At 38.3% G+C, this 14272-nt stretch overlaps 1 protein-coding gene across 17 annotated transcripts in view; it reads left to right on the top strand.

Moving 5' to 3' along the window:
* The window catches only part of KIF1B (kinesin family member 1B), a 155537-nt gene that overhangs the window by 7490 nt on the left and 133775 nt on the right, over positions 1 to 14272 (top strand). For all 17 annotated transcript variants that reach the window (XM_058304449.2, XM_058304439.1, XM_058304441.1 and 14 more), the window contains exon 2: positions 6509 to 6689. In XM_058304449.2, coding sequence (XP_058160432.1) covers positions 6584 to 6689 — 106 coding nt within the window. In that variant the 5' untranslated portion in view covers positions 6509 to 6583. The remainder of the gene's footprint in view (positions 1 to 6508; positions 6690 to 14272) is intronic.

Below are 14272 nucleotides of genomic sequence, written 5' to 3'. Positions count from 1 at the left end.
AGTAATAATGTTTTTTTGAATTTTAATTTAAGCTCATGGACCCCTTGTTAAGAACCCCTGTTTTAGATAGAGGTTAAGAGAGAACAATTGTGGAGCCTGAATTAGCCTGTTTAGCTGCTTTTGAGATTAAAATCTAATCAGCTGGGAGATTCTTTTGTGCACTGGTTCTTGGCATTGGGTTAGAATGCAGAAAGAAGCTGTTCTAACATTTGATCTATGTTGAGCTTGCACAGCTTGGTCCATGGCTGCTTTTTATCCATAGAGTGAAAGGCCAAGAATAGAGAAGTCATTTATACACACATAGAAGATTGGGGCCATTTTATCATTATAGCAAAGGTCAGTGAAACAGTTTTGTGGCTTAAAACCTGCTTGGTCTTCATGGAAAATATTAGACTGAGAGATGCAAAGTTTTTGTAATAAGGAAATTTGTGTGGCATCTTAAAATAGCCCCTCTGGCTACAGTGTTAGTTTTGGGTACTCATTCATTCATTCATTCATTATTTATTTCTCCTGACCCCATTGTTTTTGCATTTTGCTGTGTCTACTCGTTGTATGCTTGACTTCCTTTTAGGCGGCACTGGGAACTGAACCCAGGACCTCCCATATGGGAGGGAGGTGCCTAATTGCTTGAGCCACCTCTGCTCCCTGCTTTGTTGTATTTCTCTTCAGGTTTCCCTCCTTGTGTCTCTTATTATGTCATCTTGTTACGTCAGCTCGCTGCACCAGCCCATCTCATCAGCTCTCTGTCTTGCTCTGTCTTCTCTAAGAGGAACTGGGAACCAAACCCGGGACCTCTCATGTGGTAGGCAGGAGCTCATTCTCTTGAGTCACCTCCCCTTCCCTCATTCATTCTTTAAATTATAATTCAGTCTGTAAAATGAAGAAAATATTATTTTTTAAAAAGGCTTCTTGTTGATATTGTAAATTTGCTGCTATATAGCAAATTGTGCTATTATTTAAATAGAAAGACTGCATTTCTTGGTTAAAATCTATTCTTAATTTTAATAAAGAACTGAATAAAGTACCAACTATATTAAATGAACCACTAACTGCAGCAGGGCAGAATGAAGTATGTAGGAAAATGAGAAGTCAACAGAACAGTTTCAGGGAGCAGAGAAAAAGAAGGTATGACTTTTCACTCAGGGCAATATCAGGGAACCTCTGACTGCATGCTTCTGGCCTCAAAGTGAACATTTGACCTTGTCTTTGAAAGATAAGGACTTGTAATAGGTTGGGAAAGGAAATTGGATTTCCAGGAATCCACATGTATGGTGTAGTAAGAGGTGAAGAACATTTATAGTTGGAAAGTGAAAACAGACTGGAGAAGGAGGTTGGGTTGTGGAGGCCTTTGAAGTTTTAGGAAATGGAAACAAATTGAAGGCTCTTAAGGAGAGAGAATGACATGAAATTACCTTTATTTTAGGGATATAGTCTTGACTGTTATCTACGGAAAAAAATATTATAGAAACAAAAGAACCAGTAGATAGAAAGTGAGATAGAGTGATATAACAAATGTGGCAAAATGTGAATAGTGGGAAATCTGGGTATCTGGGTTGGGGGTACATTGGAGTTTTGTGTATTGTTTTTTATATTATTTTTGCAACTTTCCTGTAAGTTTGAAATTATTTCAAAATAAAAAGTTTAAAAAGAAACCAACCAAAAAAAGAGTATTATTTTGCTCTTGTTTATTCCCTTTGCTGAAAGAGCAATTTGAGAATTTGTCTTCTCCTTAGACTCCCAATAATACTGGGTACGTCTTAGAGCTAATGAGAATTCTGCAAGCTTACAGCTAAGCAACTGGGCAAAAATTAATTGAGAAAAATTCAAGTGAATTAGATTTAAATGTTTTATTATTCCTTGAATGTTAGTGAATGCTTCTGGAATTTTTGCTCCATTCCAATTTCCTAATGCTTCTTGTATGTCATAAGGAAGGACAGCTGGTCAGAGGAACAGTCTAGAACTGAGGCTGTGTAAGTGATTTAGAGTGTATATGGTTGCCTTTTTTCCCTTTCTCTTTAAAACTTGGAAAATGTATTTTTATGCTAATTATTTAAAAATGTCTTTCTGTAACTTCTTAAAATATTAATTATGGTTTCTTTTTTTTTTTTAAAGATTTATTTTTATTTTTCTCCCCTTCTCCCCCCACCCCAGTTGTCTGTTCTCTGTGTCCATTTGCTTTGTGTTCTTCTGTGTCCCCTACTATTGTTGTCATTGGCACTGGGAATCTGTGTTTCTTTTTGCTGCGTCATCTTGTGTCAGCTCTCCGTGTGTGTGGCTCCACTCCTGGGTAGGCTGTACTTTCTTTCGCGCTGGGCGGCTCTCCTTACGGGGTGCACTCCTTGCGGGTGGGGTCGGGCTCCCCTACGCGGGGGATACCCCTGCGTGGCACAGCACTCCTTGCGCGCATCAGCACTGCGCATGGGCCTGCTCCACACAGGTCAAGGAGGCCCGGGGTTTGAACCGCGGACCTCCCATGTGGTAGACGGACGCCCTAACCACTGGGCCAAGTCCGCTTCCCTAATTATGGTTTCTTTTTTTTTTTTTTAAGATTTATTTATTTATTCTCTCCCCTCCCACCCCCAGTTGTCTGTTCTCTGTGTGTATTTGCTGCGTCTTCTTTGTCTGTTTCTATTGTTGTCAGCGGCACAGGAATCTGTGTTTCTTTTTGTTGCATCATCTTGTGTCAGCTCTCCGTGTGTATGGCGCCATTCCTGGGCAGGCTGCACTTTCTTTCGCGCTGGGCGGCTCTCCTTACGGGGTGCACTCCTTGCGCGTGGGGCTCCCCTACATGGGGGACACCCCTGTGTGGCACGGCACTCCTTGCGCGCATCAGCACTGCGCATGGGCCGCTCCACATGGGTCAAGGAGGCCCAGGGTTTGAACCTTTGACCTCCCATGTGGTAGATGGACGCCCTGTCCACTGGGCCAAGTCCGCCGCCTCTATGGTTTCTTATTGGAATTTAAATTTGACTTCAGCTTTGTGAAATTAAGTAATTTTTTAAAAGGAGCAGGGAATTTTGAAGCTTTACTAGACAGCTATTATAAAAAAGACACTTCTTATGGTAGTGGGGAAGTAACAAAATAAGTCTATGTAACACTTAATGTAGTACCTATTACAGTGTAAAATTTCAACTCATTTGTGAAAATGGTTGCAGTTTTACCTCAGGACATTTAAATCAGAAAGAAGTTATTTAGGTGCAGATTGTTTTAGAAAAGTAATTTTAAAATGTGTATATCACATCTCAAAATGATGGCTTATATTTTTTTCTTTAGGAAGGAATTTTAAATTAATCTTAATCCCTTTTCTTCTTGAGCAAATGATCCATCCCTTTTCTGGAACATGTTTTTTTATTAATACTATTCAAATATTGCTGACACACAGCAACTAGGAATTCAACCAAAAATTTAAAACTATTTACTTTGTTCAAGAACCTGTGATTTAGGGGATTAGAAATATAAGTAACAAAACTAACTTTTCCTGCCCTGGGCATAGGCCAGTGAGTTGAGAAATATTAGATGGAGAATGTTGGGTGTGGAGAGTGGGTAGAATATATGAAGACTTTAGAGAGAGATCCTGGAAGAATAAATCAGATTTTGAGAAGAACAGGAAAGGAAAAAGGGTACAGTGGGGACAGTAGAGCAAATGTGCAGAGACAGAAACTGGAGCAGCATTCAGGAAACCCCCCAAGGGTGGTTGTTAAGGAATGTGGATGGAAGGCAGTGTTTTGTGGGCTTGTGAAAATGGGTGGTTTTGAATGCAAGTACAGTCAGTGTAGTCATTGGTTGATAAAAGGCAGGGAAACTTTGAGGATTTGGAAGATGAATCTGGCAGTGTTGTATTTTATGGATGGAGTAGCAGGCAGAAAGAGGAAACTGCTGGGGAAGGTTAGCAGCCTTGGGTGAGAAGCATTGAAAGCTTAATGGGTGGTGGTGGTAGAAATGGAGAGAGATTCTATAGGGAGATGCCAGAAGCCTGTGTTGAAACAGCAGAATGGTGAGAACATTAAAAGAAATAAAGAGGCAGAAGAGCTGGTATTGTTTGGGGGAGGTGGAGAAACAGTTTGGCTTTGGTTGTGTTAGGCTGAATGAAATGCTGACAGGGTAGCAAGGTAGAGGAATCAAGCAGCCTTTTGAAAATGTTTGTATGGGGACATTTGATATTAGAGATATTAGTGTTTTGGTTCATGGTTACAAATGCTTAGTACTTTATATCTAAAACCCAGCAAGGAGGACGCTTCACCTTTGTTGTCTTGTTGTAAATCAGCCAGCAGCATTTAACACTTTGCAAAAGCCCTGGGTAGAACACTAAAGAAAAAATGTGTGTTTTCTTTTTGTTTTTGTTTTTTACTTTAGATATACACAATATTCAATACTTATCAACATTTTAGCAATTGCTTTCTCTCTCCTCCCCTAACAAATCCTATATTATCTAATACCCAGTTACAGATTAGCTTAAAAAAAAAAGTCTTTTTACAGATTGTCTTGATTGAAAAATCTGCATTTTGGTTGATAAGTAACATTTTTTATCTCCCCCTGCCCATTATGCCATTTAGTTGAAGAAACTGGGTAATTTATCTTACAGATTTTTCCATATTCAGTTTTTTGTTGTTGTTGTTGTTGTTTTTTTAAGGGAAATGGGCAAGAAACTTAATAGGTGGTGCTATTATTATAGCATATCTAGAGGCAAGTACTGCTTAGGTGTACTACTCTTACGGATGCTGAAGTTGATCATTTGGTTCAGGTATTGTCAAAACAAGAATTTCAAATAGTGATAATGCTGTTAAGAAAATAAGATAGTGACTTCTGGGTTTTTATTTTGTTTTATTTTTATCTTTTGCCTTTTGCTCAGAAAATATTGGTAGTTGTTCAATTGGAGATTAGCTTTCCTAATCTCTACTTCAGTATGTGGAAAAAAATGGGTCAGGTGTAAGTTCAGTTGGGGATCCCTGTGATTGGACTCATAAACTATAAGTACTTTTTTTAAAAAAAGTATTTTCTTTCTGCTTGTTTGTTTTTTTGTTTGTTTTTTACAGTCAGCTCTTTATTTAAAATTTTGATTTGCCAACTTAGTATTTTCCACCAACTTGGGGAATAGAAATTTTCACAGGCTTTTACAATCTTTTGTTTAGGTTCTGCCTTTGTGGGAGCCTTAGCAGCAGCCATTGCTGTCTTTTTAGATGCTTGCTTAGCCTTTTTTGCTTCTTTGATAGCTCTGATAGCTTGTTCTCATTGACCCTTTCTAACTTTGGGTTTATGATTCCTCTTGGGAATAATGTCAGCAAGTGATGCACCAGTGATAGCCCTCTGGAATTTGACTGTCCTCTGAGTTTTTTTTTTTTTTTAATTCCAACTGTCCCTTTTTATGCTTTCTTCTGTAGAGGACAGTCCAATTTATCTGCCAAGCGTTCCTCTTGGAAAGACGTCCTGATCCGCATTTTGCATGAGGAAATTGGCAAATCTTCCCATCCGTCCTGGCATAGCACCTCCTATGTTCAGGATAGATCTTGAAACTGGAGCTCGACCTTCATGACTACGGATGTCAGGGGATAGGGAAGATGGCAAAGAGCTGTTTGGTTCTTTTGAAAATTTTATATAATGGATACAAGACAGATTTCTTCTGTCTAGAGGAACCTGTTGTTTCTTATGGAAATTATTACATGGGCTCTTTTCAGAGAATACTATGAGTGTTCTTCTTTTGGGAAGAATCTAGTCTCTTGAAAAAAGTTCACCTTTTTTTTCCCTTTGGCCTCATTCAGTGGTGAATGTTGTGATTTGATTCTGCCATGAGTCAATGGCACTTTTGAGGTTAGAACCTAAGTCTTTTGCATCCTAGTTATTTTACAAGGTGTTTGTGAAGATCCAATGAGATACATATGAAAGGATTATTGTAAGTTAAAGGAAATTACTGAAGAGTTAAAAGTTAAAGGAGCGGAGCAGGAGTAACTCAGTGACTGAGTGTTTGCTTTGCGTGTACCAGGTCCTGGGTTCAATCTCTGGTACCTCCTTAAAAAAAAAAAAGCTAAAAGAGCTGGCTGGAGCTTATCTTTGTCCTCTACTGTTCAAGTATACATCTTGTGACAGTGTTTTCAAAACTGTAATTAAAATATAGAGGGTTCAGTGCATTTCTTTAAAGAAAAGTAATGAATGACTTTGCAGATAGAAAGTTACTTGTTTCAGGAGTTGTCTTCAAATAAACATTTTGTGCTTCTCGTGTATTTTTGAAGATTGATCCAGAAGCACAGAAAGTAGGAAACCTGTTTGTAGTTTATTTTTATTACTGAGTTTAGGGACTTTTTAGGTATGGGAAAGAGATAATGGAATATGAAAACATATTTTAGTTTTTAATTTTCTATTTGATAATTTACTGTTGAGACTATAAGATTTCCAGGAGAGAAAAGGAATGAGGATTTTAGAAATAAATAGTACTAAGATAGTAGTGTTTTTGTTCAAGTTAGCCCATGCTTTCTTTAATTCTGACTACCTCATATGGAATTTTTTCTTTCTAAAGGAAACTTGAACATAACTTCAAAAGGAGACTCTATTCTTTATTTCTGGATTGCGTTTCTCTAACAAGGCCATCAGCATGTCGGGAGCCTCAGTGAAGGTGGCCGTCCGGGTGCGGCCCTTCAATTCTCGGGAGACCAGCAAGGAATCTAAATGCATCATTCAGATGCAGGGCAGCTCCACCAGTAAGTACCTGTTGTTTTCTGTCAGTTATAGCATGCCCCCTCTCCTCCCTCCCTTCCCTTTTTCGATGGAATAAGAATAAATGGGCCTTTTAGTTTTGGAATGTATCTACTGTCAGCCTCTCTAGCCACCACCAGAATGCTCAGAGACCTATATCTTGTTTGCTAGCATTAGAACAGTATCTGATATAAGAGCACAGGTATATTCATTGGATAAACGAATGAACTATATTTCCTAGTTTTAAATATTTATCTCTTCAAGTCCTTGGTCTAGTTGTTTACAGATTTTATTTTGTTTCAAATGATTAAAATAATTATTGATATTAATCTTTTTATATTTTCTGCACTGTCTTTTTCCAGTCTGTTTCCCATTTTATTTTACATTGAGTAGATATTTATTTTTTCAATATATCAAATGTTTTTTGTGATTACATTTATCAGCTGACAGCTTAGAGTTATCAACTCCCACAATCAATATAGCATGGCTTATATTCACTAGTTGACTATTTCTCACTACTAAAAGAGAATGAATGGAGCATTCAGGTAAAGCAAGACATAAAACACATTTCAATCCCCCAGAGTTCAATTTGATACACAGGTGGTTATTATCTTAACACTTAGCATATATAAAAGCCCAAGTATCTTCTCCCCTAAACTGGCAGTCCCTGCCAACCTTCCCACTTCTATCAATATCATTCTCCCAGGACCCCAAACCATAAATCTTGGAGTCATCTTTTACTGTCTCCTTCTTCTTTGAATCCTTGTGTTGGTGTAAGTATTTTAAATGAAACATTGTACAAAAACTTTTAAAATATAAAATTTCGTTAGTCTCCTTCCATACTTCTCAGTGTCATGACCCTACTATATGACCTTATATTTTATACCTAGAATACTTGCAATAGCCACACTGTTCTTTGAGCTTGTGTCTTATTAAACAATAGTCCTTAAGCAAGGTTACACAAAACAGAATCAATCACAAGGGGGTCATTTGAAAAGCAGATGAGCCTAGGCTGGTATTCAGCAGGCTTGAGGTAGGTCCTAGGCTTTTGAGTTTTTTTAAAGGTTTCCCAAGATTATGTTATAAATCCCCAACTGAGAACCATTGCTTTAAACAGCCGAATACACTGCTGCAGTGTATTCTTCTAAAGCATGCCTTCCAGTGTCACTATCAAACTCAGGACCTTTCTCTTATTCCTCCAGTACTCGCAAGACAAAAGCCAAAATCAAAGAGCTCCGTGTTCTAAGCAAGCCCATTTACTATTCCACATGTGCATGCACAAACACTTGTTTTCATATTCTGAATGATCCATCAAATACTTTTTCCCCTGTGATATTTGCTGTAGTATATTTAAATATGGATGATTTATTTTATTCCTTATAGTTGAGAAATCCTGGGTAACTGAACTAATTAAACTATGGTTAATGCTTATTAATTTGAAATCTTAATGATAGTAAATATGTATAGGTAGTGATTTTCCCTAAATGCTGAAGTGAAATTACCTCTGGAGGCCCCAAGAATCATTATTTTTCTTTCTTGATTTTAAATTGCACTTGAACTTGCTAAGATGATCTTAAAACACTCTCCTTCCTTATAATGTTTTTTTGAGTTGAACAACAGATACAGTTAAATATAAACTTGTAAATTTTTATCAAAATTATAAGTCATTTATAAGTTTCTCTGTAAAATTGCTTAGGTGAAAAATACTTAAACTGGCTTCTTTTGTACCTGTACTGCTAAATTCCTTGACAAAGGTTTGTAGGCCAATTATTACTTAAAATAGTGGTAGACTCTACTACCTTTAAATCTAAAACTTTGTGAAAGAGCAAGATCATTGTGTTTTGAGACACAAGTTACTGCTGAAGTGTTGGGTAAACCGTTTTGATCTCAGCTTCTTGTGTGGGCTTTTTTTTTTTTAAGATTTATTTTATTTAACTTATTTCCCCCTGTATCCCCCATTGTCTGCTCTCTGTGTCCATTTGCTGTGTGTTCTTCTGTGTCTTCTTGTCTTCTCATTAGGCAGCTCTGGGAACAATCCTGGGACCTTCCGGAGTAGTAGAGAGGCGATTATTCTCTTGTGCCACCTCAACTCCCTGTTCTGCTGCGTCTTCTTATTTTCTCTCCTCTGCGTCTCTTGTTGCATCATCTTGCTGTGCCAGCTCTCTATGTTGGCCTGCACTCCTGTCCAGGGCAGTTTCCCACACTGGGCAGCATTTCCACACAGGGCAGCACTCCCGCGCAGGGTGACATTCCTGCGTGGGCCTGCAGTCTGCATGGGGAGGCATTCCTGTGCAGGGTGGCATTCCTGCATGAGCTGGCACTCTGCATGGGCCAGCTCACCATGACGACCAGCTTGCCCTCACCAGGAGGCCCTGGGCATCGAACCCTGAACCTCCAATATGGTAGACGGGAGCCCAATTCCTTGAACCACAGCCATGTCCCTTGTGAGGGCTTTTGTGTTCTGTGTAGAGGAGATTTCAAACAGAAATGTTTGTTTCACAAAAAGCCCCCTGGATATTTCAGCCCACATTTTAAGGTAGTTTACACACAACTTTGAACACTCTAATGCTTAGACACTTCTCTGAACTTGGTAGAGAAAGATTGCAAAAAACTATTTTAAAGAAAGGAAGATTCAAAAGTAGGAGTCTAAACTACTGTACCATTTTTTTTTATTTCACCTCTCACCTTGTCACAATCAACCAGTTCTTCTCTCCATAACTAACTTGTGTTAGGTTTCCTTCCATAGATAGTTTAAGCAGTAGCATCTTTTTTTTCCCTAAGATAGGCAGTTATTTTTCCCCTTTTAATTAATGATAAAGATATAACAGCAGCTTATTTTTCAGTCTTGCCTGCATTATATGTTTTAATACCTGAATAATATAAATCAGTTTTATAACTTGTAAAAGTTGGTTCCTCTGAGAGTTTGGCATGAGAGAATATCAGTATAAGTTAATAGAGTTCTGTTTATTAGCAAGTATCTATTATATGCACAACAGTATTCTAAGTACTAAATAGAATATAAAAAAGTAATCCATTGGGGGAGATCCTGCAGCGGGTTCTTCACTGGGGGTGACATTCATTGGGCTTTTAGGGCCAACAAACTTTCCATCCTAGAACCATGGCCCAATTTGTCTGTAACCTTGAAGAGAAGGCTGTGGTTTTTGGTAAATGGCTACATTTTGGCCCTATGCCAATGTTGAGCTGGCTTCTCCAATCCCTGCTGAGATCCCTACAGCTATTTGGAGCCTGAGAAAAATAGAAAATAGTGCTCAAGCTGGTAGCATCAAACAGCTCACAGTTAAGGATGCATGGCTGGTTTAGTAGCCATTGAAATGGATCTGGTTTTATATCAGTGAGATCATGTTTGAAGACCAGTGCAACATCTGGTTGTATTTGGTTTATTGTTAGTGTTCTTGGGCCATGTATGATCAGACTGCTATCTGGATAAATAAGATAATATGTGGGGAAAAGAAAAGTAATCAATTGTCTATCCAGTAGAAAGACATATATCTTTTTTACAGAGTTAAAACTATCAGACCATGTAGTGAAATTTAAAAGTTCTGAATTTCTGTAGTTCTGGATAGTTAAGAGAAATGGATCTGCATGTGCTTGACTTTCTGACTTTGATATTTTTTGATCATCTGGATTAATGCTCATTAAGAGGTTATTGATGGCAAATAAAGTGTTAGGTATCATTGTTTCTAAGATATATAGCTTTCTTATTTTGATTTTTTTTTTCAAAGGTTTATTTATTTCTCTCCCCTCACCCCCCCCCACCCCGGTTGTCTGGTTGTCTGTTCTCTGTGTCTATTTGCTGCGTCGTCTTCTTTGTCCGCTTCTGTTGTTGTCAGCGGAACGGGAATCTGTGTTTCTTTTTGTTGCATCATCTCGTGTCAGCTCTCCGTGTGGGTGGCGCCATTCTTAGGCAGGTTGCACTTTCTTTTGCGCTGGGCGGCTCTCCTTATGGGGCACACTCCTTGCGCGTGGGGCTCCCCTATGTGGGGGACACCCCTCTGTGGCAGGGCACTCCTTGCACGCATCAGCACCGCGCATGGGCCAGCTCCACATGGGTCAATGAGGCCCGGGGTTTGAACCGTGGACCTCCCATGTGGTAGGTGGACACCCTAACCACTGGGCCAAGTCTGCTTCCCTATTTTGATTTTATTAATGAAAATAACATTAGTTTAGGAAAAGTAAAAATCTCTGTATATGATATTCATTCTGGATAAAGGATTTCAGACAAATGTTCTCACTTGTGGCAGAAAGCAAATTGAAGAACAAAATAAGATCACCAGTTGATCACCTTTTGAGGAGAAGCCATAAAATTTCAGATATTGTGGCACTGTAAGTTCTATATTCACCCATTCTTGCTTATCTCCCACAAAAATCTCTCCTTTATTATTGAAAATACTGATTTTTTAAAACCTTTTAAACTTTTTTTTTAAATTAGGGAAGTTGTAGCTTTACAGAACAATCATGCATAAAATACAGGATTTCCATATACCACCCTGTTTTTAATAACTTGCTTAGGTGTGATACATTTGTTACAATTCATAAAAGCACTTTTCTTTTTTTGAGGTACTGGTGCCAGGAATTGAACCTGGAATCTCTTATGTGGGAAGCCAGCACTCAACCACTGAGCCCCATTGGCTTCCCTGAGTTGATTTTTTTTATTTGTTTGTTTTGTTTTAGTTTTAGGAGGCACCAGGGACCAAACCCAAGACCTCCATGTGAAAAGCAGGCACTCAGCCACTTGAGCCACTTCAGCCACTTCTACTCCCAAAGCATATTTTTATAATTGTACCATTACCTGTAGTTGTTGGTTTAACTTAGGGTCACTGTGTTGTGCAGCATCATGGATTTTTTTTTTTTAAGATTAATTTAATTTATTTATTTCTCCCTGTCCCCTTATTGTTTGCATTTGTTGTGCCCATTTGTTGTGTGCTGGTCTTCTCTTTTTTTTTTTTTTAAGATTTATTTTATTTCTCTCCCCTTCCCCTCCTGCCACCCCCCCCCCCCATTGTCTGCTGTGTCCATTTACTGTGTTTTTTTTGTTGTACACTTGCATTCTCAGCAGCACTGGGAATCTGTTACGTCATCTTGCTACATCAGCTCTCTGAGTGTGCAGCGCTACTCCTGGGTGGGCTGCACTTTTTTCACGCCAGTCGGCTCATTGCAGGGCTCACTCCTTGTGCGTGTGGCTCCCCTACGTGGGGGACATCCCTGCTTGGCATGGCACTCCTTGCATGTGGTAGTGCTGTCTGTGCTTGAGCCAACTCACCACATGGGCCAGGAGGCCCTGGGTTCGAACCCTGGACCTCCCATATGGTAGGCAGATGCTCCATCAGTTGAGCCATGTCCACTCGTGTGGGAGGGAGGCACTAATCACCTGAGCCACCACTGCTCCCTGCTTTTTTGAATCTCTCATTGTATTTCCTTGCTGTCTCTTGGTTGTGTCATCTCACTGTGCCAGCCCATTGCATTGGCTCACTGACTTGCTTCACTTCTCCAGGATTCACCAGGAACCAAACCTGGACCTCCCATGTGGTCTGCGGGAACTCAGTTGCCTGAGCCATATCCGCTTACCAGTGTAAAGGATTTTTAAAAAATTTTTTATTCAAGTACTGTATTTATACAGCCTAACATTTCTCCCCTTTAACCACATTCAGATACTTATTTCAGTGCTGTTAATTACGTTCAGTTTTGTCTTTTGATTTAATATTAAATAACAGATGCCTGTTTTGTTTTATTTTTAACTTTTTATTTTGAAATGCTTTCAAAGTTTTTCAAAGTTATAAAAATAATGCAAACTCCATACAGAGAATTTAACATACCCCTATGCCCCCAGATACCCAGATCCACCAATTTTAACATTTTGCCACATTTGCTTTATCATTCTATCCATCCATCCATCCTTCCCTCCATCCCTCCATGTATTAATCGATTTTCTGAAGACTTGAGTGTATGTTGTATACATCATGCTATTTGAACACTTAATACTGCCATGTAATTTCCTAAGAACAAGGATATTTGCTTAAGTGCAGTTAATCACGTTTAAGAAATTTAACATTGATATAAAGGTTACATTCTACATTCCAGTTTTTCATATGTCTCAAAAATGTCCTTTTGAGCCTTTTCTCCTACTTTGATAAATCCTGTCCAAGATCACATGTTGTATTTATAAGATATCATGGTCTCTTTAGTAGCTGTTTTTTATATTGTGGAAACATATATATAACATAAACTTTCCCAAAAGAGATGCCTAATTTTCATCGAAAGTAATTAATAATTTGGTTAGAATAGGCTTGGTTATATTTTATCAGTGTCATAAAAACCAATCTTTGAACTACCTCTACCACAGCTCCGAACTACCAGTGGTTTTCCACCATATTTTTTCCAGACCTTTCTAGAGAACAGGCTGAGGGCTCTGCCCTGGCTTGCCCTTCCTTTCTGTCTCTTCTTCCCTTTTGAGAGTCTGATGTAATGTGGGCCTGTAGGGATCACAGACTTGTATATACCATAGTGCTCTGCCCTTAATGAGTTTTTAAAGTGTGTGGTAAGAGAGACAAGACATACTAAAATAACCTTAACACAAGGTAAAAGTGACCAAATTGATAATAGACATTTAAAAAAGGATTTACAAAGTACAAATGTGAGTTTGGCAAAGTGCAAATGGAGGACTTCATAGCTGATATTATGGCATTTAAGCAGGACTTTGAATAGTGAGTAAGACATTTATTTAACACAGTTCTTTTGAAACAAAAAATCCTCATTAAATGAATTAGCCTTTGAGAAATTATGATTAATTTTCTGGCAAAATACTTAGTTTCAGGTTGTTGGCCACTTACTTTATCATGGCTCTGGGGCTTGAAGTACTTTTGGTTCCTTTTTGAAGGTTGTCTGTTCTTAGAAAGCTCTATCTAATTGCTTGAGAAACCTTTTCCTTTAGATTCTTTGACGTTTCCTGTTTTCTACTTGTTTATCTTTTATGTTTTCGATTGTATTTGGCAGTTTCTTAGTAATTTGACTTAATATCTAATCCAAATAATTTTTAAGTGTTAAGAGAGGCATTTAGGTAAAAGATGCTATGTTTAGAAAGTATTAATGGCATTTTTTTTTAAAACAAAACAAAGGAGTGGGCTTAAGATTGGGAGAGAGTTTGTATTTTGAACCAAAAATTATTGCAAAAAAATGAAATAAGTTTGCTGTAGCCATATGTGTTAAAAGGGTGCTATTCTGGTAGCAAGCTTGGATTGCTGTTTCGAGGGATTGTAGTTTATTACCAATGGAATGCAATGGAATGTTCCTGCTCAAAGGTTTCTTATGAAAATGTAGAGAAGGGTGAAGAATATTTTAGGGAATGTGCCAAATCTGAAAACTGAGTATAACAGTTTTATTTAAGCAATTTTTGGTCTCAAAGGGAATATTTTCCACGGCACAGATAAATGGTACTGCCATGACATTTTGGGTACCCAAGCCAATACACATGGCTTTGTTTAATGATATCACATAATATTCCAAGTTTCTCCTATTTCCATTGAAAGCTTTCTTTTTATTATCAGATAACTTTTTGAAAAGGGCAGTGTTA

This window comes from Dasypus novemcinctus, chromosome 9 (genome assembly GCF_030445035.2).
Source record: "Dasypus novemcinctus isolate mDasNov1 chromosome 9, mDasNov1.1.hap2, whole genome shotgun sequence".
NCBI classification, from domain to species: Eukaryota; Metazoa; Chordata; class Mammalia; order Cingulata; family Dasypodidae; genus Dasypus; species Dasypus novemcinctus.
Note: the sequence above shows the minus strand (reverse complement) of the source record. Positions and strands in the feature narration are given on the sequence as shown.